Source organism: Ascoidea rubescens (genome assembly GCF_001661345.1).
Source record: "Ascoidea rubescens DSM 1968 unplaced genomic scaffold ASCRUscaffold_8, whole genome shotgun sequence".
Lineage (NCBI taxonomy): Eukaryota > Fungi > Ascomycota > Saccharomycetes > Ascoideales > Ascoideaceae > Ascoidea > Ascoidea rubescens.
The window spans coordinates 314,779-339,478 of record NW_017962920.1 but is presented as its reverse complement, the minus strand read 5'-3'; the positions used below and the strand labels follow the sequence as shown (position 1 = coordinate 339,478).

The following is a 24,700-nucleotide window of genomic DNA, read 5'->3' as shown; positions in this document are numbered from 1 at the left end:
TTGAGGACGATGATGGCAGCTTTAGCAATGACGATATCTCCAACCATTCCTTCTCGAGAGCATCTACTCATTTTTCCTATAACGAAGAAAAAATGATGAATGAAAACGACCTTAAAATAAAGGCTCTACAATCGGTTGGTTCCCCTATCTCCTCAAAGTTCAACGAAGTTAGCCCAGCTTTATTGCCAACATCTCCCAACCCTGCTTCTATCTTCAATTCTCCCAATGCTCACAAACCTTTATCAAGAAAATCTTCGATGATAAGTAACCATGGTGTACCAAACACAAAAATGACTAGTTTGACTGACCAGTTGCAATCCGGTTTTCACATATCTTCATCTATCAATTCAAACAAAAATGCATTCAGTTACCAATTGAGCTCAAGTCCAATATTATCCTCTGTTACACCTGCCCAGTTGTTCTTACTCAAAAAAAGACAACCATTGCAACAACAACAACAACAACAACAATCTTTGTTGACCTCTTATGACGATTCCAACAATATCACCTCAAACTCTACCACTACAACCATTGAAAATGAAAATAACAATAACAATATAATTAAGACTCAAATCAATCAAATCAATGAATTCTCTCCATCTCCAGAGCTAATTGAGCTATACTCAAACGTTAAATACTGTCTCAACTTAAGGAAAAAATACCAATCTATATCTTTACAAAGACATCACGATAACTGTAAAAATTTTAAAGATTGGAAAATATACCCTCCTCCTCCAAAACCAGTTTGGAATCCCTCCGAAAAGACTTTAAATTTTACCAATTCTTCAAAGATCACCTTTTCTGATGACGATTTTCAATTTGACGATTGTTTTATCCCAGAAGTCGACTCTACGATTGATTTTGCAATAGACCATAACAGTGTCTATCAAATATACCATCCTTCAGATTTAAATTTTCCAATTATTAATGTTCCAACCATAAAGGACTACTATATGGACCTCGATCAATTAATTACAATCTCATCCGACGGTCCTTCAAAATCTTTTGCTTATAAAAGATTGCAATATTTAGAAGCCAGGTGGAACCTATATAATTTACTAAATGAATACCAAGAAACAGCAGACTCTAAAAAGAACCCTCATCGAGACTTTTACAACGTTAGAAAAGTTGACACTCATGTTCATCATTCTGCTTGTATGAATCAAAAACATTTGCTAAGATTCATTAAACACAAAATCAGATTTTTTCCCGAGGAAAGCGTAATATTCCGAGATAACAAAATATTGACTTTAATCCAAGTATTTAAATCCTTGAATTTAAATTCCTACGATCTATCAATCGATACTTTAGATATGCATGCACACAAGGATACTTTTCATAGATTCGATAAATTCAATTTAAAATATAATCCAATCGGTGAATCAAGATTAAGAGAAATCTTTCTCAAAACTGATAACTTTATCAAGGGCAAATATTTAGCTGAAATTACTAAACAGGTATTCAGCGATTTAGAACAATCCAAATACCAAATGGCTGAATATAGAATCTCTATTTATGGCAAATCAATAACTGAATGGGACAAACTAGCCGAGTGGATAATCGACAATAAAGTCATTAGTCATAACGTAAGATGGTTAATCCAAATTCCAAGATTGTACGATATCTACAAAAAGGGTAGTATTGTTGATAATTTTGAATCGGTTATTAAAAACTTGTTCCAACCATTATTTGAAGTCACTAAAAACCCAAAATCTCATCCAAAATTACATATTTTCTTACAAAGAGTAATTGGGTTTGATTCCGTTGATGATGAATCAAAAATCGATAGAAGATTTCACAAAAAGTATCCTGTTCCAAAATTATGGAATCTTAACCAAAATCCTCCCTACACCTACTACCTTTACTATCTTTTTGCTAATTTAACATCATTAAATAGCTGGAGACAAAAAAGAGGTTTTAACACATTAGTTTTAAGACCACATTGTGGTGAAGCAGGAGACCCAGAACATTTATGTTCAGCATATTTACTCGCAGAGGGGATTTCGCATGGGATCCTATTGAGAAAGGTCCCATTTGTTCAGTATCTATACTACCTAGATCAAATTGGAATTGCAATGTCACCATTATCAAATAATGCTTTGTTTTTAACGTATGACAAAAACCCCTTCCCGGCTTATTTTAAAAGAGGTCTAAACGTTTCCCTAAGTACAGATGATCCATTACAGTTTTCTTATACCAGAGAACCATTGATCGAAGAATATTCAGTCGCAGCTCAAATTTATAAATTAAGCAACGTTGATATGTGTGAGTTGGCAAGAAATTCAGTTTTAATGAGTGGATTCGAAGATGAAATTAAAAGAAATTGGTTGGGTGATAACTATATAAAAAGGGGCCCAGAAGGCAACGATATCCAAAAGACAAACGTTCCCAACATTAGATTGGCCTATAGATATGAAACGTTGATGACAGAGCATGAGTTAATTGACAAATATGTGGCAATGAAAGATTTTTACCTTGATGATTAAACATGATTTATTACCACTGACTTGAACAGTATATACTATATATCTTTAAATCAATATATAATCAATCAATAGCCCTTCAATTGTATTACTCCAATTAACTCCTTCAATAAAATTTGCTTATCAGTGGAAATTTCTTTGCCTAATTTATAGTTTTTCCTAATTAAATCCAAATCAGTTATTTTAGATATGTTTTCATCGTTTGGCTCAATCAAATCGCCATCAACGATCTCCAATATGTGTTTGTAATGATCTTGCAATGAATTTGGTTGGCTGTGATCGGTTTTGTCTATTTCCTTTTCTTCGATATTTAAAGCTTTTAGAACAATTAGGTCTTTCAAATCTTGAGCTATTCCAAATCTTTTAATGGAATCAAAGATATTTTTGTTGGGTGATAGTTGAAAGATGAACTCTGAATTTAACGTCTTTGATTTCACTTCGTTGTTTTTATAGTTTATCAATGTTTTGTATATTGAGGAAAACAATTGCTCGAGATTTAGCAAATTTTTAGGGTTGATAAATGAGTAATTGTAGGAGCTGTTGCTTGATAGTAAGTTTTCTTTTATTTCCGATGAATTTCGGACATTTGAGAACAAGAGAATAAGGATTTCAACATCTGGAAACTGTTTGAATGATATGATCAAGCTCTTATCAGACTTATTCAAGTTAAAACTCATTTTCTGATCAATATGCTTGCTCAGAGTGCAATTGTTTCCTGCTGGAATATTTTTCATGTTTTAGTCTTTTGAATATTTAAAGTTTGAAGTTCCATCAGGTGGATTAGAAATTAAAAGCAAGATTTGTTTCTTTCTAGCAGTTGTTGAACGAAGAACAGTTGTTGAAAGAGCAGTTGTTGAATGATTCCATAAACAGAAGAGAGATGGATTTGGATTCCAATGGTAAGTTTGCATCTATGTGTTTGTTTTTATTCTTGAGTTTCATTGATTGCTAACCATGGTTGTATTCAAAGATGAAAAATGGATTGATAAATGTCCAATCTGCACCACAGATCGATATTTCTCTCCAGATATGAAGTTTTTGGTGAATTTGGAGTGCTACCATCGGATGTGTGAGTCTTGTGTAGACAGGATATTTGGATCAGGACCAGCATTGTGTCCATATCAGAACTGTGGTAAAACATTGAAGAAAAGGCAGTTTAAAGAGCAAATATTTGATGATATTAATATTGAAAAAGAGGTTGATATTAGGAGAAGAGTCTGCAAGATATTTAATAAAACCGAAAGCGATTTTAAAAAACCTGGGGAATATGATTTGTATTTGGAAAAGATTGAAGATATGGTATATAATTTGACGAATGAAATCGATGTGGAAAAGACAGAAGAAGAGCTACTAAAATATGAAGAAGCTAATAGAGGGCTCATTAATATCAATAATGATAGAGTGAAACAAAATTTAATCAAGTTCCAGCAAAAGCAAGAAATGGAGAAAAACTTAAGAGAACAAAAACGAAAATTGAAGGAGGAATCTCTTCTTGAACAACAAGAAGATGAGTTATATTACGAAAAAGAAGTCAAAAGAAAATTACTAGATTCTGCATCAGATGTTCCCGCTGAAAAAATTATAAATCAATTGAAATTTGAATTTGAACAAAGAACTGAAATGAGAAAGAAAAAATTAGATGAATCTATCAAAGCATTGACATCGCAATTAACAAATAGCGATATTGAAAAAGACAAAAATAAAAAAGTAACCACACCATTTACGCCTTATGATGGTGATAAGGATTTGGAATTTAAGTTTACATTAAATGATTCATATGACGATTTTGCTACAAATAATGCTAAAAATAATCCAGCTTATCTTGCTGGTGGATGGAGAGTGGAACAAGTTTACGAACGAGCTTTACAACAGGCTTTTATTGGAATTGGTTGTTTTATTGACGAGAAGGTGGTCCTGAGTTCTCAAGGAATTGAATCATTTTAAATTGAAGACAAGAAACAAATTCATTGATAATTTAAATCAGAATCAGGCAAGATGGGAACGAATTGCACATTAAAAATCCCAAAAGAATGACAATAAATATAACAAGTCCTTGCATTTCAGTTAATGATTTTAATCTCTAAGTTACTATCACGAATTAATACTGTATCCTAAATCAAATTTTAGTAAAACAGGTGTTATTAAAATTAAATGATAGTTTCCTGTATTATCAAAAGGTTTCAATAAACAGCCATTATTTCGTCTGTTTTTTCGTTTTTTTTAATTTATCATAGGAATAAGTTCCCATTTTTTTAATCTCGGTCCATTTTGAGTCTGCAATTGCTGGGGTATGGAAGAATAGGCCTCTTTTCACAACCATAAATTGAGGTTTTACATGGGTTTAAGGCTGGGTTTGAGTTTTTAGGATACACTTTGTGCAACATTTATAGAGCAGTAATTTGTAGTTATATTCCAGCTGAAATGTAACGAATTCTAATATCATCTGTTCTTCTGCTGTTCAAATACTGCGATATTTGAACAGATTTAAATGTTTATCTGAAAAATAGGTCACTTTTGAGTAAATTTGAGTTTGATCACGTGTAAAGCAGTTTCGGCTCCACGTCCCTGGTACCAAAGTTACGTGTGTTTCTGCATTCAAACGCGTCTCGACGTCGTCCTTCGATTTGGAAATTATTGTTTTGGGAAATTTTGAAATATAAACAAAAACAAAAAGCCATCAAAACACTTTCTAAATGAGTTTTGATTCATGAATTGTTTGGGTTGAACATTTCGAACTGGATTTATCTGCTGGCAAAGATATAGGTAATTTTGATGACTGTCGTTCAGCGAAACAAAGACTCAAAGCAACATACAATCTTTTGTCTGACTTCTAACTCAAAAAAATGGTCAATCTCAAAGTGTAACAGGATCTTAAGGCCTTTAGAATCCAAAATCAATTTGTATCGAGAAAAAATCAAAGTATATCCTCAATATATCTTGAAAACTGACTATTCTATTAACAATGGAAAGTATTTTATTTTGGAAGTTGATTGCCTAGGAAAAAACAATTTCTCCCCACTTTATTATAACACTTTGTCAAACTCACCATCTTCTCATAGTTCTAGAAATGCTCAATATGCGTTTTCCCATAGTTGTTCCTCCAGTGAACAAGATGATCACTGCAGTGATTATGATGATGAATCTGTTTCATATATATTTGACAAGTCCAACGCCTCTATAATTGAGAGCGACGATAACTCCAAAGATGAAGATTACATTGATGACGACATTGAAGATGTGGCTATTTATAATAATGATGGAAGTTATAAGGATATTAGTCCAAATAAATTTGATTCAGACTGCCTTTGGTCTAATCAAAAAAACTGTTTATCTGAAGAATCTTATCAGTGTTTATCTGAATTTTTCGCTGAATTTAAAAAAATTATATTTAATATTGATTATACCGATCCTAAAAAACTAGTTGAAATCTCTTCGGTGGAATTGGGTTTTCATTTGATTTTAAATTCTTCAAGCCAAATTTTTGATGCAAATGATAACACCAGTTGCAATATTGATAATGATAATATCATTTCTTCCTTAAATATCAATAAATTAAACAGCGTAAATATTGACCAAGCTCTTGAAAATTCCTACTCAATGATATTTCAATATAGAAAATGGTTATTATTGGGTAAAATCATTGGTTTGATTCAAATCAACTCTAACATTTTGACTCCTTTATTTCCTTCTTTAATCCTTTATTCAATTGAAAATAATCTAACTTATCTAGCCAATTCACTAACAAGACTATATTTAAAAACAATTGAAATCAGTCAATTTTGGTTAAATTTTACACATATATATAAATTACTTTCTTTGTTAATGAGAAATGGTAAAAATATCAATAAAAATACTAATAATAATACTATTGATGATAGTATTATTGATAGCTATTTAAATCGTTATTCTATCAATGATTTCATAGTTGAGTTTTTATGCACCAAATTAGATTTCAATGCTTTACTAACTAATAAATTTCAAATTTTTAGCATAATTTTATCTTCGGATAATCTGGATAGAAAAATAATCAAAAAAAAATATGATTCAATTTTATTTATTACCTACTTGATTTTTAATAATGTCGATAATTGTTTAGATGTTTGCAAAGAGTTTATTGAAACAATAAATTTATTTATTAAAATCTCAACATTTGATGCTTTTAATTTAATAAATAATTTATTCTTTGACAAGGTTTTATTATTCATTCAAAAGGCTCAAATGACGAATAAATCAAATGAGAGTTTAGTAAAAAAAATTGAATTGTTGAAATCACTTGTTTGGATTTTAAAACCGTTTTACAATAATGGGTCTCTTGATTTGAATTTAAATTTGAATTTGAATTTGAATCTCAACAATATTCCTTTAATAAATGACAACCTCATTAATCTAATTTTTCAGATATTTGATAATAATCAGTTGAAATTTTGCAAATTATTGGAGTTTTTAATTAATAACATTCAGTTGAATAATTCAGTTAGTATTGATTTATTAGTGTTGATATTCAAGAATTTAAATTTGAATTTTATAATAGAGGAATTTTGTTTAATTTCCAAAAATGATTATGATAAGTTGAACAATAGATTTCAGACGAAATATAGAGGAATTGAAAAAAGTAAACAGAGAAAAAGGAGGTTTTCGCACACTCAAAAATTTAAAAAGGTAAAGTTTTTTAAAAAAATTAAAAAAAATGCAATATTTGATGGTGGTTTAATAATTTGATATTATTCACTTTATACAAATAGATGGATTGATCTTAATTTAGGAAACTTTAATTTTCGATAGATAAATATGTAGGGAAAGAGGTTTTTCCGGACAATAAAAGTTTAAATTGTGGTAACTTTTATTGAATATCTAAAAATAAATCACAATAAAACTTTAATTAGTTCGGCCAAACCCTTTTGAATACACAAGCAAAGGATACTGGCAGGTATGAATAGTGATGGAATAAGTGTGTCTCTGTTTTAGATTCGATTTAAAATTGGCCATAGTTGCAATTGGAAGTCCATTAACAGGAGTTTTCAGTATTTGAATTTACAGGAATTTTCAGTATTTGAGCAAGTTTTTAGAAATCTTAATAGTGTTGGAATGTTTTATTAAAAAGTCAAATTAGATAACATGAAAAAAAAAAATAAACTGGATTTTAATTGATTAATATCTAATCATTTAAATATCTAAACATCTTGATATCTAAACAGTTTAATATCTAAACATCTAGGAGGTTAAGGGGGTTTAATTTTTATTAAGGGAGCATTGAAATGAAAGGCATCAATTTTCTTTTACAAGGAGTTGTATCAACTAGTAAGAACACAAATTAGAGTAAAAATGAAAATGAAAATGGAAATGGAAATGGAAATGGTATATAATTGTGAAAATTTGTAAAAAAAAAAAAAAAACAATTTGTTGTAAAGATAAAGTAGGGATTGATTTAACAATGATTTTTGTAATTTTGTTGAGTATCTTTTTAATTGGAGTTAATTTTTCAAATGGATGGTCGCCAACCAATTCATTTGCACCAGGAAAAGTGAGTTGCCCTTCAGAGAAGAGATCATTTTTGAGAAGCAGTTCATATTTAAATACTGAGGAGATGAGATGGGTGGAAGAGAGGAATAAAATAACCAACGCGAATTTGAAAAAGTTTCTTAAATATTCAACTAGTTTAGAAAAAGCAGGTGGTAATTTTAGCGTTGATGATTTTTTTGCAAATTATGTTGAGGGCCAAAGAGCGATTAAAATTGGATTGGCGTTTTCTGGTGGAGGATACAGAGCAATGTTGAATGGAGCAGGGCAATTATCAGCGTTTGATAATAGAACAACAAAGGCATTTGAGAAGGGATTGGGTGGGTTATTAGAGTCGACAACGTATATATCTGGGTTATCGGGAGGTAGCTGGTTGGTTGGGACGTTGATTTTGAATAACTGGACGAGTGTTGAGGAGATACTTTTGAAAAGGGAGTATTCGGATATCTGGGATTTGAAAGAATCAATTTTGTTTCCTGAAGGAATTAATATATTTGAGACAATTAGAAACCACAAGACAGTGTTGGAGGAGGTTGAGGATAAGAGAGACGCTGGATACGAGATTTCGATAACTGATTTGTGGTCTCGAGCATTAGCAAAGGATTATTTGGGGCGATATGAAGATTATGGGGATGCGTTGACGTTTTCAGATGTGAGAGAGTTTGATGTGTTCAAGCAACAAGCAATTCCATTTCCTATTATTGTGGCAGTGGGAAGAGCCCCTGGGACGACGATCATCGATGTGAATTCGACAGTTGTTGAGATGAACCCATTTGAAATTGGATCGTGGGACAATGCAATCAGATCCTTCTTCGACATCAAGTATCTTGGAACCAAGGTGAGCAATGGGGTAGCAGAAGACAGTAAGAAGTGCATCAGCGGATTTGACAATGCCAGTTTTTTGGTGGGAACGTCGTCGTCGTTGTTCAATGGAATCGTTATGAAGTTGAAGGACATGAACTTGGGGGACATTCCCATTATTGGGGTGATTGAGGATATTTTGGACAAGATCAGCGAAGACGAGAACGACATTGGGGTGTACAAGCCCAATCCCTTTTACCAGAATGAGTTTGGCAGCAGCAGCTCGATATCGAATAGCGACACTCTTTACTTGGTGGATGGAGGAATGGACGACCAGAACATCCCATTGGCACCATTGATCCAGCAGCAGCGAGACGTTGATCTTGTGGTTGCCTTTGATAACAGTGCAGACACAGACAACAACTGGCCAGATGGCTCGTCGTTGGTGCACACCCACCAGCGACAGTTTGGAGTACAGAACAACAGCAGCTTTCCCCAGGTTCCTCTGAGTCCAGAGGAGTTCGTCCAGCAAGGCTTGAATGTGAGACCAGCATTCTTTGGTTGCGACACAGAGGAGGGGCCCTTGGTGGTGTACATCCCCAACAGACAGCTCTCGTATGCCTCCAATCCCTCGACGTACAAGCTCAAGTACAGCAGCAAGGAAAGAGCCTCCATGGTCAGCAATGGCTTCGACGTTGCTTCCAGAGCCCAGCACCAGCTCGACAACGAGTGGGCCACTTGTCTAGGATGTGCTGCCATGAGAAGAACAGAGCTTCGCAACAGCTTGGAGCAGCCTGGGGTCTGCCAGCAGTGTTTCGAGCGATATTGCTGGAGAAGGTAGATAGTCTGAGTATTTTCTGAGTATTTTCAGGGCATTTTAAGAGCATTTTCAGAGCACTTCAAGAGCAAATTAGCACCATTCTTAAAGCATCTTTTGAAGAAACTCGTCTTCACTTGCTTTGCCGAGAAAGGAAACAGCTCTGTGGAAAAACTCTGTTTGCAAATTTTTGTGTTCCAAAAGGCTGCATCTGAGCTATTCTGAGCTATTCTGAGCTATTCTGAGCTATCTGGAGCAAGAGCACCACCAGCTCTTCTGCCTCTTCTGCCTCTTTTGCTGCTGCTTCTTCCTATCCACTGCAATGCTCGCTCCTCACCACACTCCCAGCGTCTCCAGCTCTCGTCCCAAGCCGAAACTCACCTCCACCGAGTCCTCTTTCTCCAGATACTCTGATCTCCTCTTGTCCTCCAAGGAAAACAAGCAGCTTTTGAAGTTCTACGAGAAGGACAAGCTTCCTGCCTACGAGACTGTTGCCTTGAATGTGGCCAAGGGCCTCTGCAGCAAAGACGCCAGCGACAGCTCTCCTCCAGTTTCCTTGCTCTCTTCGCTGCTACTGCTGTCCAACTACTACCCACGAATCTCCTTCGACACTGTTAACATCAGCTACTCTCCTCTTCCCCAATATGACTTCTACTTCCACTACGACGACACCAAGGATCGTGAGCAGGCCAAAGCAAAGGGCTTGATCTACGAGTCTGACTCCACTGTTGTCTCCAACTTCTCCAGCACAAAAAGAGTCCTCAGTCCGGACCAAAGAAGAATGTTTCGTGATATCAGAAGATCCTTTCTATCCCCCTCTAACGTCGACGAAGATGGCCTACCCATCTCCGAAAACCAACTTAATCTCCTGGACCATCTGGAAAAGACCTATGTCTACACAAAAACTCACAAAGACTTTCAAAAAATATATGCAAATAACGACCATGAGAATCGAAATGGCTCCAATAAAGTCTCTGTATTGCCTGGCAGAGTCCTAATAGTTTACATCTCTGGAAGAAGACATACCTGGGTGGCTCTAGACTGGGTCTTGAACAAACTACTCGAAGATGGTGACACCTTGATAATTCTATCCACTATTCCTGAACAATTGCTAAACGACATCAAAGTCAAAAAAAAACCATCAAAACTCAACAACCACTCCACCTGCGACTCTCGTGGTAGAGGCAGGTATTCTTCACCCTCAGCATCAGCATCAGCATCAGCAACAGCAACAGCAACCTCCAGATCAAGATCAAGATACATTTCTCCCCCCATTCGCCAAAACAACCACAGATCAAAAACACCTGCCGAACCTCTCATTAGAAGTGTTTTAAGCTCAACTGATTTGCCTGCTGTTGCCTTGACTCAGCAAGAAAAAGAAGACCAACAAAAGATCTACTACGACCATACTTATCCCATCAAAAAAGTCGCTGATAAAATCATGGACTACGCCTTGAAACTAATCAACCCAAATCTAGTCGTCAAAATCCTATTGGAATTCGCCATTGGTGATACAAAAACAATTATAGCAAAGGCTCTAGAACTATACACCCCAAGTTTCTTGGTCGTTTCAATTAAACCAAAAGTCAATATAGAATCAAAAAAAAAATGGGCAACTTCAAGATTATCTGACAGATTAGTCAAAAACTATCACTGTCCAATTATAATCGTTCCCGCCTTAAAAATGGATAGATTTGAACTAAATTTATTCAAATCATTAAACAAAAAATATTCTTCCTTCTCCTCCTCCTCTTCTTCAAAAAATCAAAATGCCCAAACTGCTCCAAATTCTCAAACTGCTCCAAATGCCCCCAATACCCAAGATGGTCAACCTAAAAAATCTAAAAAACCTACTCTAACTCAAGAAGAAATTCAAGACCCAAAAAACGTCGTTATTCCAAAACACATCAACGAAGGAATAGCAAAATCTGCTCCTGCAATTGTCTTGAGCTCAGAAAACAAAAACATCAATAACATCTCATTTCAACTACTATCCCCCAGCGGTGAAACTAAAAACATACTAGAGAGTCTTTCCAGCGATGAAAGCGAACTGAGTGGAAGTGAAGCTGACAACAAAGATGATAATCTATCTGAGCCTGACTCCGACTCTGACTCTGAATTTGAAAACAATCAAACAGAAACTGATAGCACTTTTGATAACACCATTTCTTCCGCTGAAGATAGCGAAGAAGATCACCCATTCATATCCTCCAAATTGAAAGAAACTGATTCAGATGACCTCATAACTAAACGAATCGAATCTCGTGTTGATCTCTATGAAGTAAGGCTAAAAAGAAAATTGAAAAAAATAAATCTAGCTCAAACTGATGATAAAGGCGAAAAGCTAATCAATGAAGATTATTTTGTTCAAAAACTAGAAACGATTTCAGATTGTTGTCTATACTTGTCCAAAGACTTAAAAAGACTCATCAAAAAACTACCTCCCTCCAGTGAAGGCGCAAAACTAGTCAGAAGCATAACTGGAGATGTTACAGGTGCAACTAGAACATTCAAACCAATGATTATTGAGCCAAAACCAGTTCCTGCAAGTCTACTAGTCCCCAAAAAGGCCTCTGCCATTCAATTTGACTTGACTGCAAAACCGTCTCTAGAAAAAGCAAGCAACATTCTCAGACCTACTTTAGGTGAAAGATCAAAATCGGTTGATTATTATACCAAGGGATCCACTTCTCAAAAAACAGACAGAGCCAGATCTGAAAAGACTTCAAATGAAATTGAAAATCGTAGAGACAGATTTTTTAGATCTGTTTCTCCCACACATATAGAAACCAACACTACCTCTACTACCGGCTCTACTGTTGCTCCTGGTGTTTCCCCTACTATTTCTTCTACTGTTGTTCCTAGTGTTGTTCCTGAATCTGATTCTGAGACCACCACTGATGAAGATAGAAAGGGAGGGAGAAGAAAAAGCTTTTTACTGAAATTTTTCCGAAAGAGAAAATAAAATATTCACTCCTCTACTTATTCTTATGCTCAATTCCCTGCTTTTTTTTATGTTGAGTTTGTTTTACGTATTATATTTTTTTAGTACCTTTATTTTCCATAAATTTTTTTATGTCCTTACTCATGTTTCCCCTAGAGATTTAATTTGTTTCTCGACGTTTACTCTTTTCTTTTCCATTTTCTTTTATTTTTCTTTATTTTTTTAGTTGTTTTTTTAGTTGTTTTTTTAGTTGTTTTTTTAGTTATTTTTGTAATCCTTTTTTTTTCTTGCTAGTTTACGATTGTATATTCTGTTTATTTGTTTGTTATGTTAATAGCTCTTCTTAAATTATGCGATTATCTATCTCTATTCCAATCTAAATTATATTTTTTTTTCAATGACTTTTTTATCCAATAGAAAACCCGATTCAAAACTGTTACTTTCTGGATTAATCACCAACTACATAATGAATAGAGTATGCTCTTTATCATTCACCAGAAAGCTTTCATCAACCACATTTTCATCTTTGAAAACATTCCCTTTGCTGGGCAGCATAGCTTTGATAACAGGAGGATCTAGGGGAATTGGATTAGCCATAGCTCAAAAGTTGTCGAGCGAAGGTTGCAGCTGTATTTTGCTTTCAAAAACTGAATCAACTTTGCAAAAGTCTGTCAATAAATTAACAACTGTTCCCAATTCAATACTAAATGAAAATCCTCCCAATGAAACTAGAATAGAGCAAAAACATGGTTACATATGCTGCGATCTTTCAGCGGTGGAATCAATTGAAGAGAGATTAGATGCAAACCTAGACAAACTAAAGGATGTCAACATAGTGATCAATTCTGCTGGAATATCTCAAAATTCACTATTATTGAGAACCAAAAACACTGACATAGCTAATCTCATAAATATCGATTTAGTAGCTCCCATTGTTTTAACCAAAAGGCTACTAAAGATAATGCTCAAAAATAAAGCAAGCAACAAGGTGATTCTCAACATTTCTTCGATTTTAGGTCTTCGTGGTTTATCTGGTTCAGCTGTTTATTCAGCTGCCAAAGGTGGTTTGATTTCCTTTACAAAATCAATGGCAGTTGAAGTGGGATCGAAAGGAATCAGAGTGAATTGCATTTCTCCAGGCTTGGTTAAGACAGAAATGGGTATTATGTCAAGCCCAGCTTTCTACGCTGATAAAAACGTTTTGAATAACAGTTTTATTGATCCTAGCGAAATAGCAGAAGCTTCTCTTTTTTTGATCAATCAGAAGCACATAACTGGTCACAATTTGGTTATTGACGATGGATACACTATTCGCTGATATTTAGTTAAAATTATATACTATAGGCAATAAACATATTTATTTTGTACATCATCAATCAAAATACAACTTTCTTTCCTTGAAATTTGGCTTTTGATAAATTTTCTTCCATCTTTTGCTTAGCTATCCAAGAAGGATGCATTTTCTCAGTATTTTTGGTTTGACTTGTATCTGTAAAGGGTTTTTTTGCACTTGAATTAAAACTTTCTTGACTTCTTTTAGCAGCACGTCTTGCTTCCCTGATCTCGAACTCTTGTTGTTTTTGTTCTCGTTTTATCCTCTCATTTTCTTGTTGAGTTTTAACATGATTTGCATTCTTACCAAATTTCAATTCCCAGATTTTCTGTCTTGCTCGTTGTCCTCTTCTGTTTTTTCTCTGGTTCAATTGCTTTTTCACAACCACATCATCATCAATATCACTATCTGAATCTCCAGATATATATCCTGTAGCCAACGCTGGCAAAACTGCTCTACTTTTTGCTTTTTCTTTTTTTTCTTTTTTCTCTTTCTTTTCTTTCTTTTCTTTTTTTTCTTTTTTATTTTTTTTACTTGATTCTTTATTTAAAATAATTTTCTCATCTTCTGAATCATCCCCATCTTCATCGAAATCTTGGAAATTATCATTCACAGTTTTTTTCCTTATTACTCTAACATTTTCTTCATCAGATGATGAGGCTATTATGTCATCAAAATTTGAATAGTCCATTTCGTCATCATCTTCATCATCTTGAGTTATTTTATCAAAATTTTCATTTTCATTTTCATTTTCATCATTACTATCATCATTATTGTCATCGTAACTATCTTTTATTCTTTTGTTTTTATTTTTTTTAAGAGTAGAGAGTTTTTTTTCATTTTTGATTAATTTTTTTTTTTCTTGTTTTGATATTGCTCCATCAATGATTTTCAACGAGTATTTACTAGAATCACTAATCTCTTTTGTGAGTTTTGTATTTGATATTTTTGACAAAAGTCCTCTAACTATTTTATCATCATGTTCTCTGTAAAATTTCGTGGGATGATATTGGTTCTTCTTTTCAAGAATTGCTTCTGTTATAAAAGAAGGTATAAACTCAAACTGTTCGGGATCTTCTTTGAATAGTTTGTAGTTACCTTTAGCCAAAAAAATGTCGCATATTAATTTAACAACTTTTTGGTGAGAAATATCTTGAATGTTTTTTTGATTAAATATATCTGAATTTAATAGTTCCTTCAGTCGAGTAAATTTTTTAACATCAGCTTTGTTTTTGGTCAAATGAGCCTCAATAAAAGCTTTTTCAATGTTTATAGATTTGGATAAAGCTTTGTTCAATTTGTTAGCATTGGAATAAAACTTTCGTAGAATCAATTCTTTTTTTAAAAATAGTATTTCCTCTAAAGCTTCTCTTTCGGATTTGGGAATTAACTTGTCTAGTTTCTTCGATTTCAAAATAAACTTTGTTTTTGAATATCTCGGTTGCTTTTGAAGGAAATGGGCCTCTAGTATGTCAAGTCTAAATAGCTGAGCATCACTGGTTTGAGACTTCATTTTTATTATATCTGATAGCGATTCCTTCGCTTTCAAACTCTTTCATCAAAAAACAAAAAAAAATATAAATGTAAAAGTCTCTTGCGTATTTGTGCGTATTTGTGCATATCCGTTGTAGTGGATTTTATCTCCAATAATATAAAAACAAAATATATAAATTAAACTATTCAAATATATACCAATATAAAGACCTATAATTTGGATTTTGGAATAGAAGCTTCCAATAGTTCAATTGCTGCACCCGCCATACCGTAGGAACTTTGGTATCCAGCACCACCAGCACCATAATTGTGAATAATCTTTGGATTGACTGAATCAATTTCAACTCTAGGACCATTTTTTCTAAAAGGTCTCAAGCCAACATTAACTCTTATAATTTCAATATCAGTAGGATTGTTGTTGACGTTTGGATCAATCAATTCGGGCTGGTATTTTTTAGCTCTTTCAATGATTCTCTGAGTCAATGCGTTGTCAGGTGTAGTATCCCAAACATCTTTAATAAAACAACCACCAAGAATAGTTCCACCTTCTTTTCGAGGCATTGTATATAAAGATTCATTGGAGTATTCTGGAAATAGAGAAGCAACCACCTGTTTTGTTCCTGTGTTATTTACCAATAAAACTTGGCCTCGAACAGGATAAATGCTTTCATCATTAACACCTCCTAAAGTTTTTGCTAATAAGCCAGTACAGTTAAAAACATAATCAGCCTTAGATCCCGAGCTGTGTAGGTCAAATGCTTGGTTGATATGATCCAACTTTTTTCTTCGGTAAACAGCATTTAAATCCACACATCTTTTAAGTAAATAAAATAGGTAAAGTGAAGTGGAAATTGTAACAGTTTTGAATTTGTACCCAATTGAGCAATCATCTGGTAGTAATTTTGGATCAGTGAAAACCTCATATCCTTCAACAAAATCTTTAAACCAGCGAGATTCATAATCTTTGGCATTTTCCTTTTTAATGTAATGATACGAATAGATTGTTCTAATGCCTGCTAAAGGTTCATTTTTAGCCAACCTCAAAAATTCATGATAAGCAGGCTTATCAAAATTTTGTAGCACAATCTCGTCTTTTTGAGCAAATGAAGACCAATTTGCTCCTGCCCAAGGAGAAGTATAATGGGGATCCAAATCGCCAGGAATATTCCTAGCTACAATGGTAACATCATGACCCTTTTGAGCTAGCAAATAAGCTGTCGTTAAACCTGCAACACCAGCACTTTGAATCTGTTAGTTATAATACAACATAAATAATATGCCTAATAACTTATAGAAATACCCACCCAATGACAACAATTTTACTCATTATTTTCAATATACAAAAACACTCTCAATGTTCAAAGTCAAAAGTATTCTCTCTCTTCGAATTTATAGAGCTCAAAAAGTTTGAAAATGGATAATATCAGCCAATTAGGTTGGACTAGTTATTTCATAATATCGAGCTATGATGAGCAATCCCATAAAAGTGGAGCAACAAATAGATCCACTGAATTTTAAAAAGGCTCGATTAAAGATGCTAATCTTGATAGAAAGCTTATCTATCGCAATTACTCGAGCTAGTTGAAGCGATACTCAGAAGCTTTGTCTTAAAAGCAGCTCTTCACCAACTGGAAGATAATCAGCATGAAAAGCAACTGCTGTTTTGGGAAATTCAACCGAAGCCCACAGAGACATTACCCGCCGGAACTTTTCTCTTGATTTTGCCGGTGTTTTCTTACAAATACAGAAGGAGGGTAGCCTCAAAGGCTCATCATTTTGATCAGCAAACTGATACTGAACATGTTGGTGGATGGCTTCTCTTGGGTGTTGGCATTGGTTTTTATCTTTTTTTATCTTTTTTTATCTTTTTTATCTTTTTTATCTTACTGTTGATTCATTCTCGAAAACATGGTCCATTTCTCAAATGCCCTGATTTCTCATTTTTAGAACGGGCTCGAAATCGACTCGAAATAGACTCGAAATAATTCGGCCCGAAAGATTCTTCAGTATCTGTTGAAATCAAGTTCACTATTGATGTAGGTGGAATAAATGTATAACTGTAGAAATATGAAGTTGATAGACATACCAGGTTTCAAATCAATTTTGGGATATCAGAACTTTTCAAGATTTTTATTTCAATCAAGCGTTTATTTGGCTAAAAAGAACCGATTACCTCCCAGACCCAAGGTGAATGAGGATGAAATTGAAGAAGTGTTTATTAAAGGAGGAGGCAGTGGTGGTCAAAAGATAAATAAAACTAATAGTAAAGTTCAGTTGCGCCATGTTCCCACTGGAATTGTAATCAGTGCTCAACCCACCAGATCAAGAGAACAGAATCGAAAGAAAGCAAGAGAAATAATTGCCTTGAAGCTTGAAGAAATCAATGATCCGGAGAATTGTAGAACAAAAATTATTAAAGATTTAAAAGTCAAGTCTAAGAAAAGCAAGCTGAAGAAATCAAAAAGAAAATACCAAAGATTGGCTGAAGAAAAAAAATTAGCAGAGCAAGCAGATTCCAACAATCAAGATGATTTTTCTTTCCTAAATCTGTCTGAAATAGAAGTGGAAATGGAAATGGAGCAGGAAGAACTTGAATTAAATTCAAATAGCACAACGAGCGACGTTAATCATGTAAATAAAGCAGATAGTACAGATAAATAGAATCAAATATATTATATTAAAAATACAATGCACGATGATATGTATACTATAGAAATGTAAGGTTTAGTAATTACAATTACACCATTTTTCAAATTTACTGATAATGCAATCGTACTCAAATAAAATCCTTTGATTGATCTTGCCCATTACAAGAGTAAATGACTTACAAAGTAAGTAACTGTTGCATCCAGCTCAAGATTTCATACATGAAACATAAAACCGAGCAAGGTACAGGGCATAGGATAGTAAAACACCTACACTGCCATTTAGACCCATTTTCTGAAATTCTTATCAATCAGTCAATCAATCAAATTTATTTTATGATTTGTTATTTTTTATTTTTTTTTGTAATCTATTTGCTGATCTAATTCAAATCAAAATCAACGTTTTTGTAATTATCTTGCACCATATGATAAACAAAGTTGGGTGCGAATCCTCCCAAATTGGTAATGTAAATGCTTATATTTTCAGGAGGAACGTAGTCAATAATTGGATTGCTTATATCTGAATTTTGAATCATGTCAGATTCTTGAAATGGTATTACATAACCCGGATTTCCAAATTCCACCAAACTTTCAGTATCAAAAGAATATTGAGGTGTTAATTTATATATAGCTGTGACACTAAATACCGGTGTTCTTAACTCTTTAGCAATTTCACAAACAGCAGAGACACCTGGACTAGTAATGCAACCACCATTTTTGAAAACAGTTTTAGCTCCAATGATAACCTTTCCTACTCTAGACATCAAGGCGTAAACAGAACTATCAGGAATCACTATTGTTTCAATGTTAGAATCAGCAAGCTCCTTTGCAAATTTATGCGCAGTTAATGTGTGGTTTGGGAAGCTTTCAGTTACAACAACTGTAAATCTTCTCTTTTGCCTTGCTTTCTTAAGGAAATTCAATACAGTTTGAGAGGTTGGTGTGGGAGTTAGCAAGACCTCATCATCATGTATCAATTCTATGACTTTGTGTTCTAAACCCTCATCAACATGATTAATCTCATCAATTAATTCTTTAATATCCTGAATGATGGTGGATCTAAATGAATTTATAAACTGTCTATCTGGTTTGTCAAGTTTGGATTTCAGTTCAATATAACCGTCATTTTGCTTATTTATTTTATCCAATTGTTCGTCTGTTGGAATTAATAAGTTGAACATGGATGTGAAAATAGGCTGGTTCAGTTTAGTACCAACTTGTGTGTCGTCGATTTCATCTCGAATTAACGATAACACTCTTCTAACAATATTTCCGCAAGTAAATTCTTTTGGCTGGGATTCTGTTAAAAACACACCCAATCGCCTTATTTGCTTTATGAGATGATCTGGATTCTTCCATTTGGAAGCAGAAACAACCCTTATCAAAAGTTGTGCTGTTTCAATTGCAACAGCACTTGAACCAACTATCTGTCGTCGTTTGAGTTTGCTACAAAAGTTAAACAGCTAAGTTAGACCATCCGAACATTCACAAATCGTCAATCAAAATGAAAACATACGTTATAAAACTGTCGACTTGATAGTTCAATTCAGGCTGAAATAGTGTTATGGAGCTCATGTTCTTTCGGTGGATTTATGACTGATTTTGCCAAAGATGAAGTTTTTTCTAATCCAAAAATCTTCCAAATAAAATCAGACACACACATGACCAAATACAAAACAAAAACACAAAAATGAAGGATGCGAGGTTCGAACTCGCGCGGGAAATCTCCCAGTAGATCTTAAGTCTACCGCCTTAGACCACTCGGCCAACCCTCCAGTGTACTCCTCTAAAGGCCTTAGCCTTTGTATAGTCACATATAAGCGTTATATTTAGCTCACTAGTTATTTTTATTTTCAATCAATGGTACAACTTGAAAGCAACTGTATTATTATTCAAATAAAAGGTTACTGCAAACAAACTGCTTATTGCCTGTTTAAGCCTGTATCCTCATTTGTGAGATGAGGTTTGTTGTCGAGTGCCATGTTCATATTTCCTTCGTGTTCTCAGTCGGATTCGAACCGCCTTTGAACAGCTTCCAGATCGTTTCGGGAAACAGCATATAAAAGACCTGGGTTTTGATATCTTCTAGATAATTAAACTGTCACTATAATGTGGAAAAATGTTTCAGCATCAGGTCCTTCTTTCTTTTGTCTGCCTAGAATTCACCTAGGTCTTTTTTACAACAATCGTTTATTGATACGGCGTGTATCTCCATCATCAATAGCCATCGCAAAACATTATGCTTATGATGTGTTCCTGGGTAAGAGAAACATTTCCTCCAATTCTTCCAATTCTAATGTTATAAAATACCCCAATGTAAAGGAATTCAGCAGTTTTTTAGAAAACAAAAACAAGTTGTACGAAGCTGAGGCTTTAAAAGAGAAAGAAATTCAAGAGTTGATAGATAGAGAGAACCAATTATTAGAAAACGAAAATCATAAAATCAGCTCCAATAGTACCGGTGATTCAAGTGAGGATGTCAATCAGGTAAAGGATAAAACGAAAGATCAATCGTCTTCCAACAATTTAAATGAAACTCAGATTAAGGAGAATTCCCAGAAAATTGAAGACAAGAGTTTTGATGGTCCTGACAGCTCTAAAATTGAGTCTTCAAGCACAAATTCCACTAAAACTGCAAGTACTGATAAAAATGAAAGCTCAATTACCGATGAAACTGATAAACAAATCGATTCTAAACCTGTTTTCCCTGAGATTGATCTTGATGAAGATGGCGAATATGCATTAGATTTAGATACAAATGAAATGTTCGAGACCCTAAAATCTTCTGGCCTTACAAGTGATCAATCTGACATTATTCTAAATTTAATTAAATCTCAAATTATTTCAAATTGGAAAAAAAAGGTTGACGAATTTGTTCCAAAGACAGATTTGGAAAATGAACATTATTTATTTGAAGCTGCACGAGCTGAACTCAGAGTTGAAATTAATTCCTCAAGAGATTCTCATCTTCACGAATTGATCAACGGATTGAATTTTTTACAAAGAGATTCAAATTTGGTTCACAATGAGTTAAATCAACACTATATCAAGTCCAAAAATAAAGTGGTTATTCTAGTTAATAACTATAAAAATGAAAACTCTTTATTACAAAAGGAAATCAAAAATTTGATTCTTGACTTGGCCACAAAAATAAATTCAAAGCTAATTTCAGAATTCAAATTTAATGCTGAAAGTTTAAGATGGGCTTTTACAAGAAGAGGTATCTTTAGTATTTTACTAGTTGCGGTGTCTGTAATTTTTAGTATAAGTATATCCAACTTAATCAGTAAACCTCTTCCAGTAAATCAACCCCAACCTTCAAGCTCTTCCAAATCTCAAGCTCAATTATATAATTTGGAGCAAGAACAATCAGGGGAAAGGAAAAAAAACGAATATTTATCAAAACTGAAAATAGCTGAAAATGATACTAGCAAAATCGGCAATGATGAGTATAATGAGAATGTAATTATTGAAGATAATATTATAAATTAAAAAAAAACAAAAAAAACAAAAAAAACAACCTCATTTATAGATTTGGTAAAAATGATAAATTATATATAAAAATTTGAAAATTTATTGTTGAATCCCATTTAAAACTAAAGTTTTATTTATTTATTTACTTATTTATTTGTTTTTTTTTATGGTTTTTCGTTGAAAATGTTAATTTTCCAAGACGTATTAACTTTAACTTTAGGATTTTTTATAACCAAGCTATTTTTTTCTCTAATTATCGAAGCGTTCCAAATTTTATTATTTTGAGAAATTTCTCCCTTGAAATTATCACCTGAATCATCAAGACCAACTATAATGATTTTTTCAATTTCGAGATACTCATCAATTCCATCAAAAAAATTTTTATAGTTATTTATATTAGAAGAAATTTGATTATTTTCGAATTTCAATTTGCATAATAAATATTCCTCATTATTTTTGTAATTAAATGTTTCAAAATCATCAACGTATAAAATTCCACTTGAAGTTTGATTCTTGTCTAACGCTATTATTAAAGTATATGGATCATGTCTCATTAACTTTGATGATCTTCTATATCTCATTTTTCTAGGAATTATATTACCTCCTTTGATTAAAATTGGTATATTATCTAATGATAAATTTTTATACTCATATTTTCCCTCCCCTTGGTCAATTTTAGTAAAATCATTAAAGTCATAATAAATTTCATCATCAGGTATATAAATTTCAAACTTTCCATTGTTATCTATTTCTTCATATTCATCTATATCAGTATTAGAATTTTCATTTTTTTGGTTAACTTTTGATAATGATTCTTCAGTGATAGGTTTGACCAAGATTCCTGAGTTTCCAATAAAGAACTCATCGTCAATATCAAATATTTTTTCATTATTAGGATTTTCATAGAATAATGGTTTCATGACAGGCAAGCCGTTGATACTTGATTCATAAAAGGAGTTATAAAAAACTGGCAATAATGAATATCTTAGTTTTATTGCATCTCTAATAATAGACGTATAAGGATCGCCAGGAACCCAGGGTTCTCTTCTTTTAGAGTCGATATGAGCATGGCCTCTAAAAAATGGATACCAAATACCTGTTTGGTACCATCTTGTTAGTAATTCACTTGAAGGATCCCCAAAAAATCCACCAACATCTGATCCAGAAAATGGCATACCGCTAATTCCAGAGGTTAAAGCCATAGGTATTGAAATTTTTAGGTAGCCCCATTTTGACATATTATCTCCAGACCACATTGCAGAATATCTTTGCGATCCAGAAAAATATGATCTAGTTAATATAAAAGGTCTTTTCATATTTTGATATCTTTCATTTAATCCTTGATAAGTTGCCTCAATTAAACTATGGCCATATAAATTGTGTAAAGAACGATGTTCCCAGTCTCCATAGTGAACCAAATCTTTTGGAGCTGTTGTTTCAGGTCCTGAAAAAACCGATGGTTCATTCATATCATTCCAAATATGCAAGTTGGTTGAGTCATTTGAAAAAGTGGTAAAATTTTGATAAAAGGAAGCCCAGATAGTAATAGCTTTGGGATTAAAAGTATCAATCCAAATCGAGTCACCAGGCCAACATTGACCATGAAAAGGGTTTTTATTATCAGAATCTTTTATAGCAAGATTATTTTTAAGTATTTGTTGCTCAATGTTGTAATTTTTATCATTTGTAGATTTAATATGTGGGTCAATAATAGCAATCAAATTTCTACCAGTTTCACCTAAAATTGAAAGCATCTCAGTTGGGTTATTAAATAAGGAGTTTTTCCAGGTGAAATATTTTTTTTCGTCAGTATACTCAATATCTAGCCAGATTGAATCCATTGGGATTTTAAAGTAATCGAATTTTTTATTGATATTCAAGACATCATCTTGGTTGTTATAATTCCAACGACATTGATGATAACCCAAGGAAAATAGTTGAGGCAATGCAACATAACCGGTTATATCACCATATTTTTGGTTAATAGAGGCTGGAGAATTGTCTAAAATCAAAATGATGTCCAATAATCCTGCTTCAGATATCCAGTGGGTTTTAGTTGATTTGTCTTTTTTAATTATATCAATCCAGGTATCAGCAGAATTTACCCAAAATAATCCAGCTGATACGTTGTGACTATGAGCAAGCATAAAAGGAATGGAACCGTAGTTCGGAAGTTTACTATCAGTCTCATACTCAAATATATCAACATTAAACAATCTATATGGATCTAAATCCCTTTCTTTGCCATCATAACTAGCATCATCTCTATTGTCTCTTGTAGTTTTCAAAGCCATTGAATCAGCATGTTCCGGAATGCCATAGACGTTTAAAAAATTTTTAAAAGTGGCATCTAAAGCAACTGATTCAGGACCTCTTTTCAAAGTGTTCTTGCTGGAATCTTTGAAGGAGTCTGTAAAACAATCAAAGTCCAATTCTTCTGGGGATAGATTTTTAGTTAAATCGTTATCATTTTTTTTTCTGAAGTGTTCGATATTTAAGAAATTTCTGTCATTTAAAACTATGGAGGGAGAGTTGTTGTAATAATAAGTCAATTTAAATGGATACAATTGAATTTTGATTTTGTATAAACCATTAGAATAGCCAATGATAATGTTTTCACTCTTGCTTTCTGTGTTAATCTCGAAACTGTCTGGATTGTTGTAGTTGTAGATAACATTGAGAGAATCATCATTTGACAATAAATCTGGCTGGACATGATCTTTAAAAGACCAGTAAGAGGTCTCGTTATATCTTCTGAAATTAGAGACAGTGTTGGTTAGCTGATCTTCGATTCTAAACCTGATGCTGTGGTTTTCCAAAATGTTAAGCTGGAATCCAAAGGCAACCGAAGTGAAATCGTCATTCAATTTCTTATTCAATCTACCAACTAGTGTTGAATTGTTGTTGTGGAATTTAATTGATGATTTGTCAATCGAATATCTAGGTTGGTATTCATCGTTGAGGGACAACTTTGACACTTGGTTAGAAAAATGGCGATTTCTCTGGCAAAACCCAGACTGAGAGCATTTTTTAAAAAGGTATTCTTTGACAGCCAACGAGGGCACGACACAGAAGCAGAAAGCAGCAAACAACACTAGCCAATTGAGCTTCATTTCAGTATTTGCTTATCGATTGCCAGTGGATAGAAAACAGCAAAAGAGCAGAAGAAGCTCTGCCCGTTTTGAGTGTGGT

General features: G+C 33.4%; 13 protein-coding genes and 1 non-coding gene across 14 annotated transcripts; 8 read left to right on the top strand and 6 right to left on the bottom strand.

The window, feature by feature from the left end:
* Positions 1–290: 290 nt before the first annotated feature.
* AMD1 (AMP deaminase) lies at positions 291–2,486 on the top strand (the record flags this gene model as incomplete). Its single annotated transcript, XM_020190668.1, has 1 exon — positions 291–2,486. One exon carries the CDS (start codon positions 291–293, stop codon positions 2,484–2,486), a length of 2,196 nt encoding a protein of 731 aa, XP_020046699.1.
* A 65-nt stretch (positions 2,487–2,551) lies between these two features.
* CGI121 (Cgi121p) lies at positions 2,552–3,160 on the bottom strand (the record flags this gene model as incomplete). Its single annotated transcript, XM_020190649.1, has 1 exon — positions 2,552–3,160. One exon carries the CDS (start codon positions 3,158–3,160, stop codon positions 2,552–2,554), a length of 609 nt encoding a protein of 202 aa, XP_020046698.1.
* Positions 3,161–3,342: 182 nt separating this feature from the next.
* Positions 3,343–4,907, top strand: TFB3 (TFIIH/NER complex subunit TFB3). Its single transcript, XM_020193443.1, has one exon. It carries the CDS (start codon positions 3,438–3,440, stop codon positions 4,425–4,427), a length of 990 nt encoding a protein of 329 aa, XP_020046697.1. The 5' UTR covers positions 3,343–3,437; the 3' UTR covers positions 4,428–4,907.
* Positions 4,908–5,033: 126 nt separating this feature from the next.
* ASCRUDRAFT_153836 (uncharacterized protein) lies at positions 5,034–7,558 on the top strand. Its single transcript, XM_020189320.1, has one exon. The coding sequence runs from the start codon at positions 5,256–5,258 to the stop codon at positions 7,200–7,202; it is 1,947 nt and encodes a 648-aa protein (XP_020046696.1). The 5' UTR covers positions 5,034–5,255; the 3' UTR covers positions 7,203–7,558.
* Positions 7,559–7,914: 356 nt separating this feature from the next.
* On the top strand, positions 7,915–9,642 carry ASCRUDRAFT_70907 (lysophospholipase 1 precursor; the record flags this gene model as incomplete). The annotated part of the gene is made up of 1 exon (XM_020191859.1): positions 7,915–9,642. One exon carries the CDS (start codon positions 7,915–7,917, stop codon positions 9,640–9,642), a length of 1,728 nt encoding a protein of 575 aa, XP_020046695.1.
* Positions 9,643–9,940: 298 nt separating this feature from the next.
* Positions 9,941–12,583, top strand: ASCRUDRAFT_70906 (uncharacterized protein; the record flags this gene model as incomplete). The annotated part of the gene is made up of 1 exon (XM_020191858.1): positions 9,941–12,583. The coding sequence occupies one exon, from the start codon at positions 9,941–9,943 to the stop codon at positions 12,581–12,583; it is 2,643 nt and encodes an 880-aa protein (XP_020046694.1).
* Positions 12,584–12,944: 361 nt separating this feature from the next.
* Positions 12,945–13,915, top strand: ASCRUDRAFT_76376 (SDR family NAD(P)-dependent oxidoreductase). Its single transcript, XM_020193442.1, has one exon. It carries the CDS (start codon positions 12,960–12,962, stop codon positions 13,878–13,880), a length of 921 nt encoding a protein of 306 aa, XP_020046693.1. The 5' UTR covers positions 12,945–12,959; the 3' UTR covers positions 13,881–13,915.
* Positions 13,916–13,938: 23 nt separating this feature from the next.
* ASCRUDRAFT_8619 (BUD22 family protein) lies at positions 13,939–15,408 on the bottom strand (the record flags this gene model as incomplete). The annotated part of the gene is made up of 1 exon (XM_020194917.1): positions 13,939–15,408. The coding sequence occupies one exon, from the start codon at positions 15,406–15,408 to the stop codon at positions 13,939–13,941; it is 1,470 nt and encodes a 489-aa protein (XP_020046692.1).
* A 191-nt stretch (positions 15,409–15,599) lies between these two features.
* On the bottom strand, positions 15,600–16,716 carry ASCRUDRAFT_8618 (FAD-dependent oxidoreductase; the record flags this gene model as incomplete). The annotated part of the gene is made up of 2 exons (XM_020194915.1): positions 15,600–16,629; positions 16,694–16,716. The coding sequence occupies 2 exons, from the start codon at positions 16,714–16,716 to the stop codon at positions 15,600–15,602; spliced, it is 1,053 nt and encodes a 350-aa protein (XP_020046691.1).
* Positions 16,717–17,456: 740 nt separating this feature from the next.
* Positions 17,457–18,050, top strand: RSO55 (Rso55p; the record flags this gene model as incomplete). The annotated part of the gene is made up of 1 exon (XM_020190662.1): positions 17,457–18,050. One exon carries the CDS (start codon positions 17,457–17,459, stop codon positions 18,048–18,050), a length of 594 nt encoding a protein of 197 aa, XP_020046690.1.
* A 364-nt stretch (positions 18,051–18,414) lies between these two features.
* GCD7 (translation initiation factor eIF2B subunit beta) lies at positions 18,415–19,609 on the bottom strand (the record flags this gene model as incomplete). The annotated part of the gene is made up of 2 exons (XM_020194609.1): positions 18,415–19,480; positions 19,551–19,609. 2 exons carry the CDS (start codon positions 19,607–19,609, stop codon positions 18,415–18,417), a joined length of 1,125 nt encoding a protein of 374 aa, XP_020046689.1.
* A 116-nt stretch (positions 19,610–19,725) lies between these two features.
* On the bottom strand, positions 19,726–19,809 carry ASCRUDRAFT_t96. Its single transcript has one exon. It is a non-coding gene; the product is annotated as a tRNA-Leu (tRNA).
* Positions 19,810–20,782: 973 nt separating this feature from the next.
* PUT7 (Put7p) lies at positions 20,783–21,286 on the top strand (the record flags this gene model as incomplete). Its single annotated transcript, XM_020190059.1, has 1 exon — positions 20,783–21,286. A coding segment is annotated over one exon (504 nt), but the record flags the coding sequence as incomplete, so codon positions are not given.
* A 386-nt stretch (positions 21,287–21,672) lies between these two features.
* ROT2 (glucan 1,3-alpha-glucosidase ROT2) lies at positions 21,673–24,621 on the bottom strand (the record flags this gene model as incomplete). The annotated part of the gene is made up of 3 exons (XM_020190667.1): positions 21,673–22,239; positions 22,309–24,154; positions 24,206–24,621. The coding sequence occupies 3 exons, from the start codon at positions 24,619–24,621 to the stop codon at positions 21,673–21,675; spliced, it is 2,829 nt and encodes a 942-aa protein (XP_020046687.1).
* Between the last annotated feature and the right edge of the window lie 79 nt (positions 24,622–24,700).

What these genes read in the sequence shown, in the direction of transcription:
- TFB3 (XM_020193443.1), top strand. Translation starts at nt 3,438, where the DNA reads ATGGTTGTATTCAAAGATGAAAAATGGATTGATAAATGTCCAATCTGC.
- ASCRUDRAFT_153836 (XM_020189320.1), top strand. Translation starts at nt 5,256, where the DNA reads ATGACTGTCGTTCAGCGAAACAAAGACTCAAAGCAACATACAATCTTT.
- ASCRUDRAFT_76376 (XM_020193442.1), top strand. Translation starts at nt 12,960, where the DNA reads ATGACTTTTTTATCCAATAGAAAACCCGATTCAAAACTGTTACTTTCT.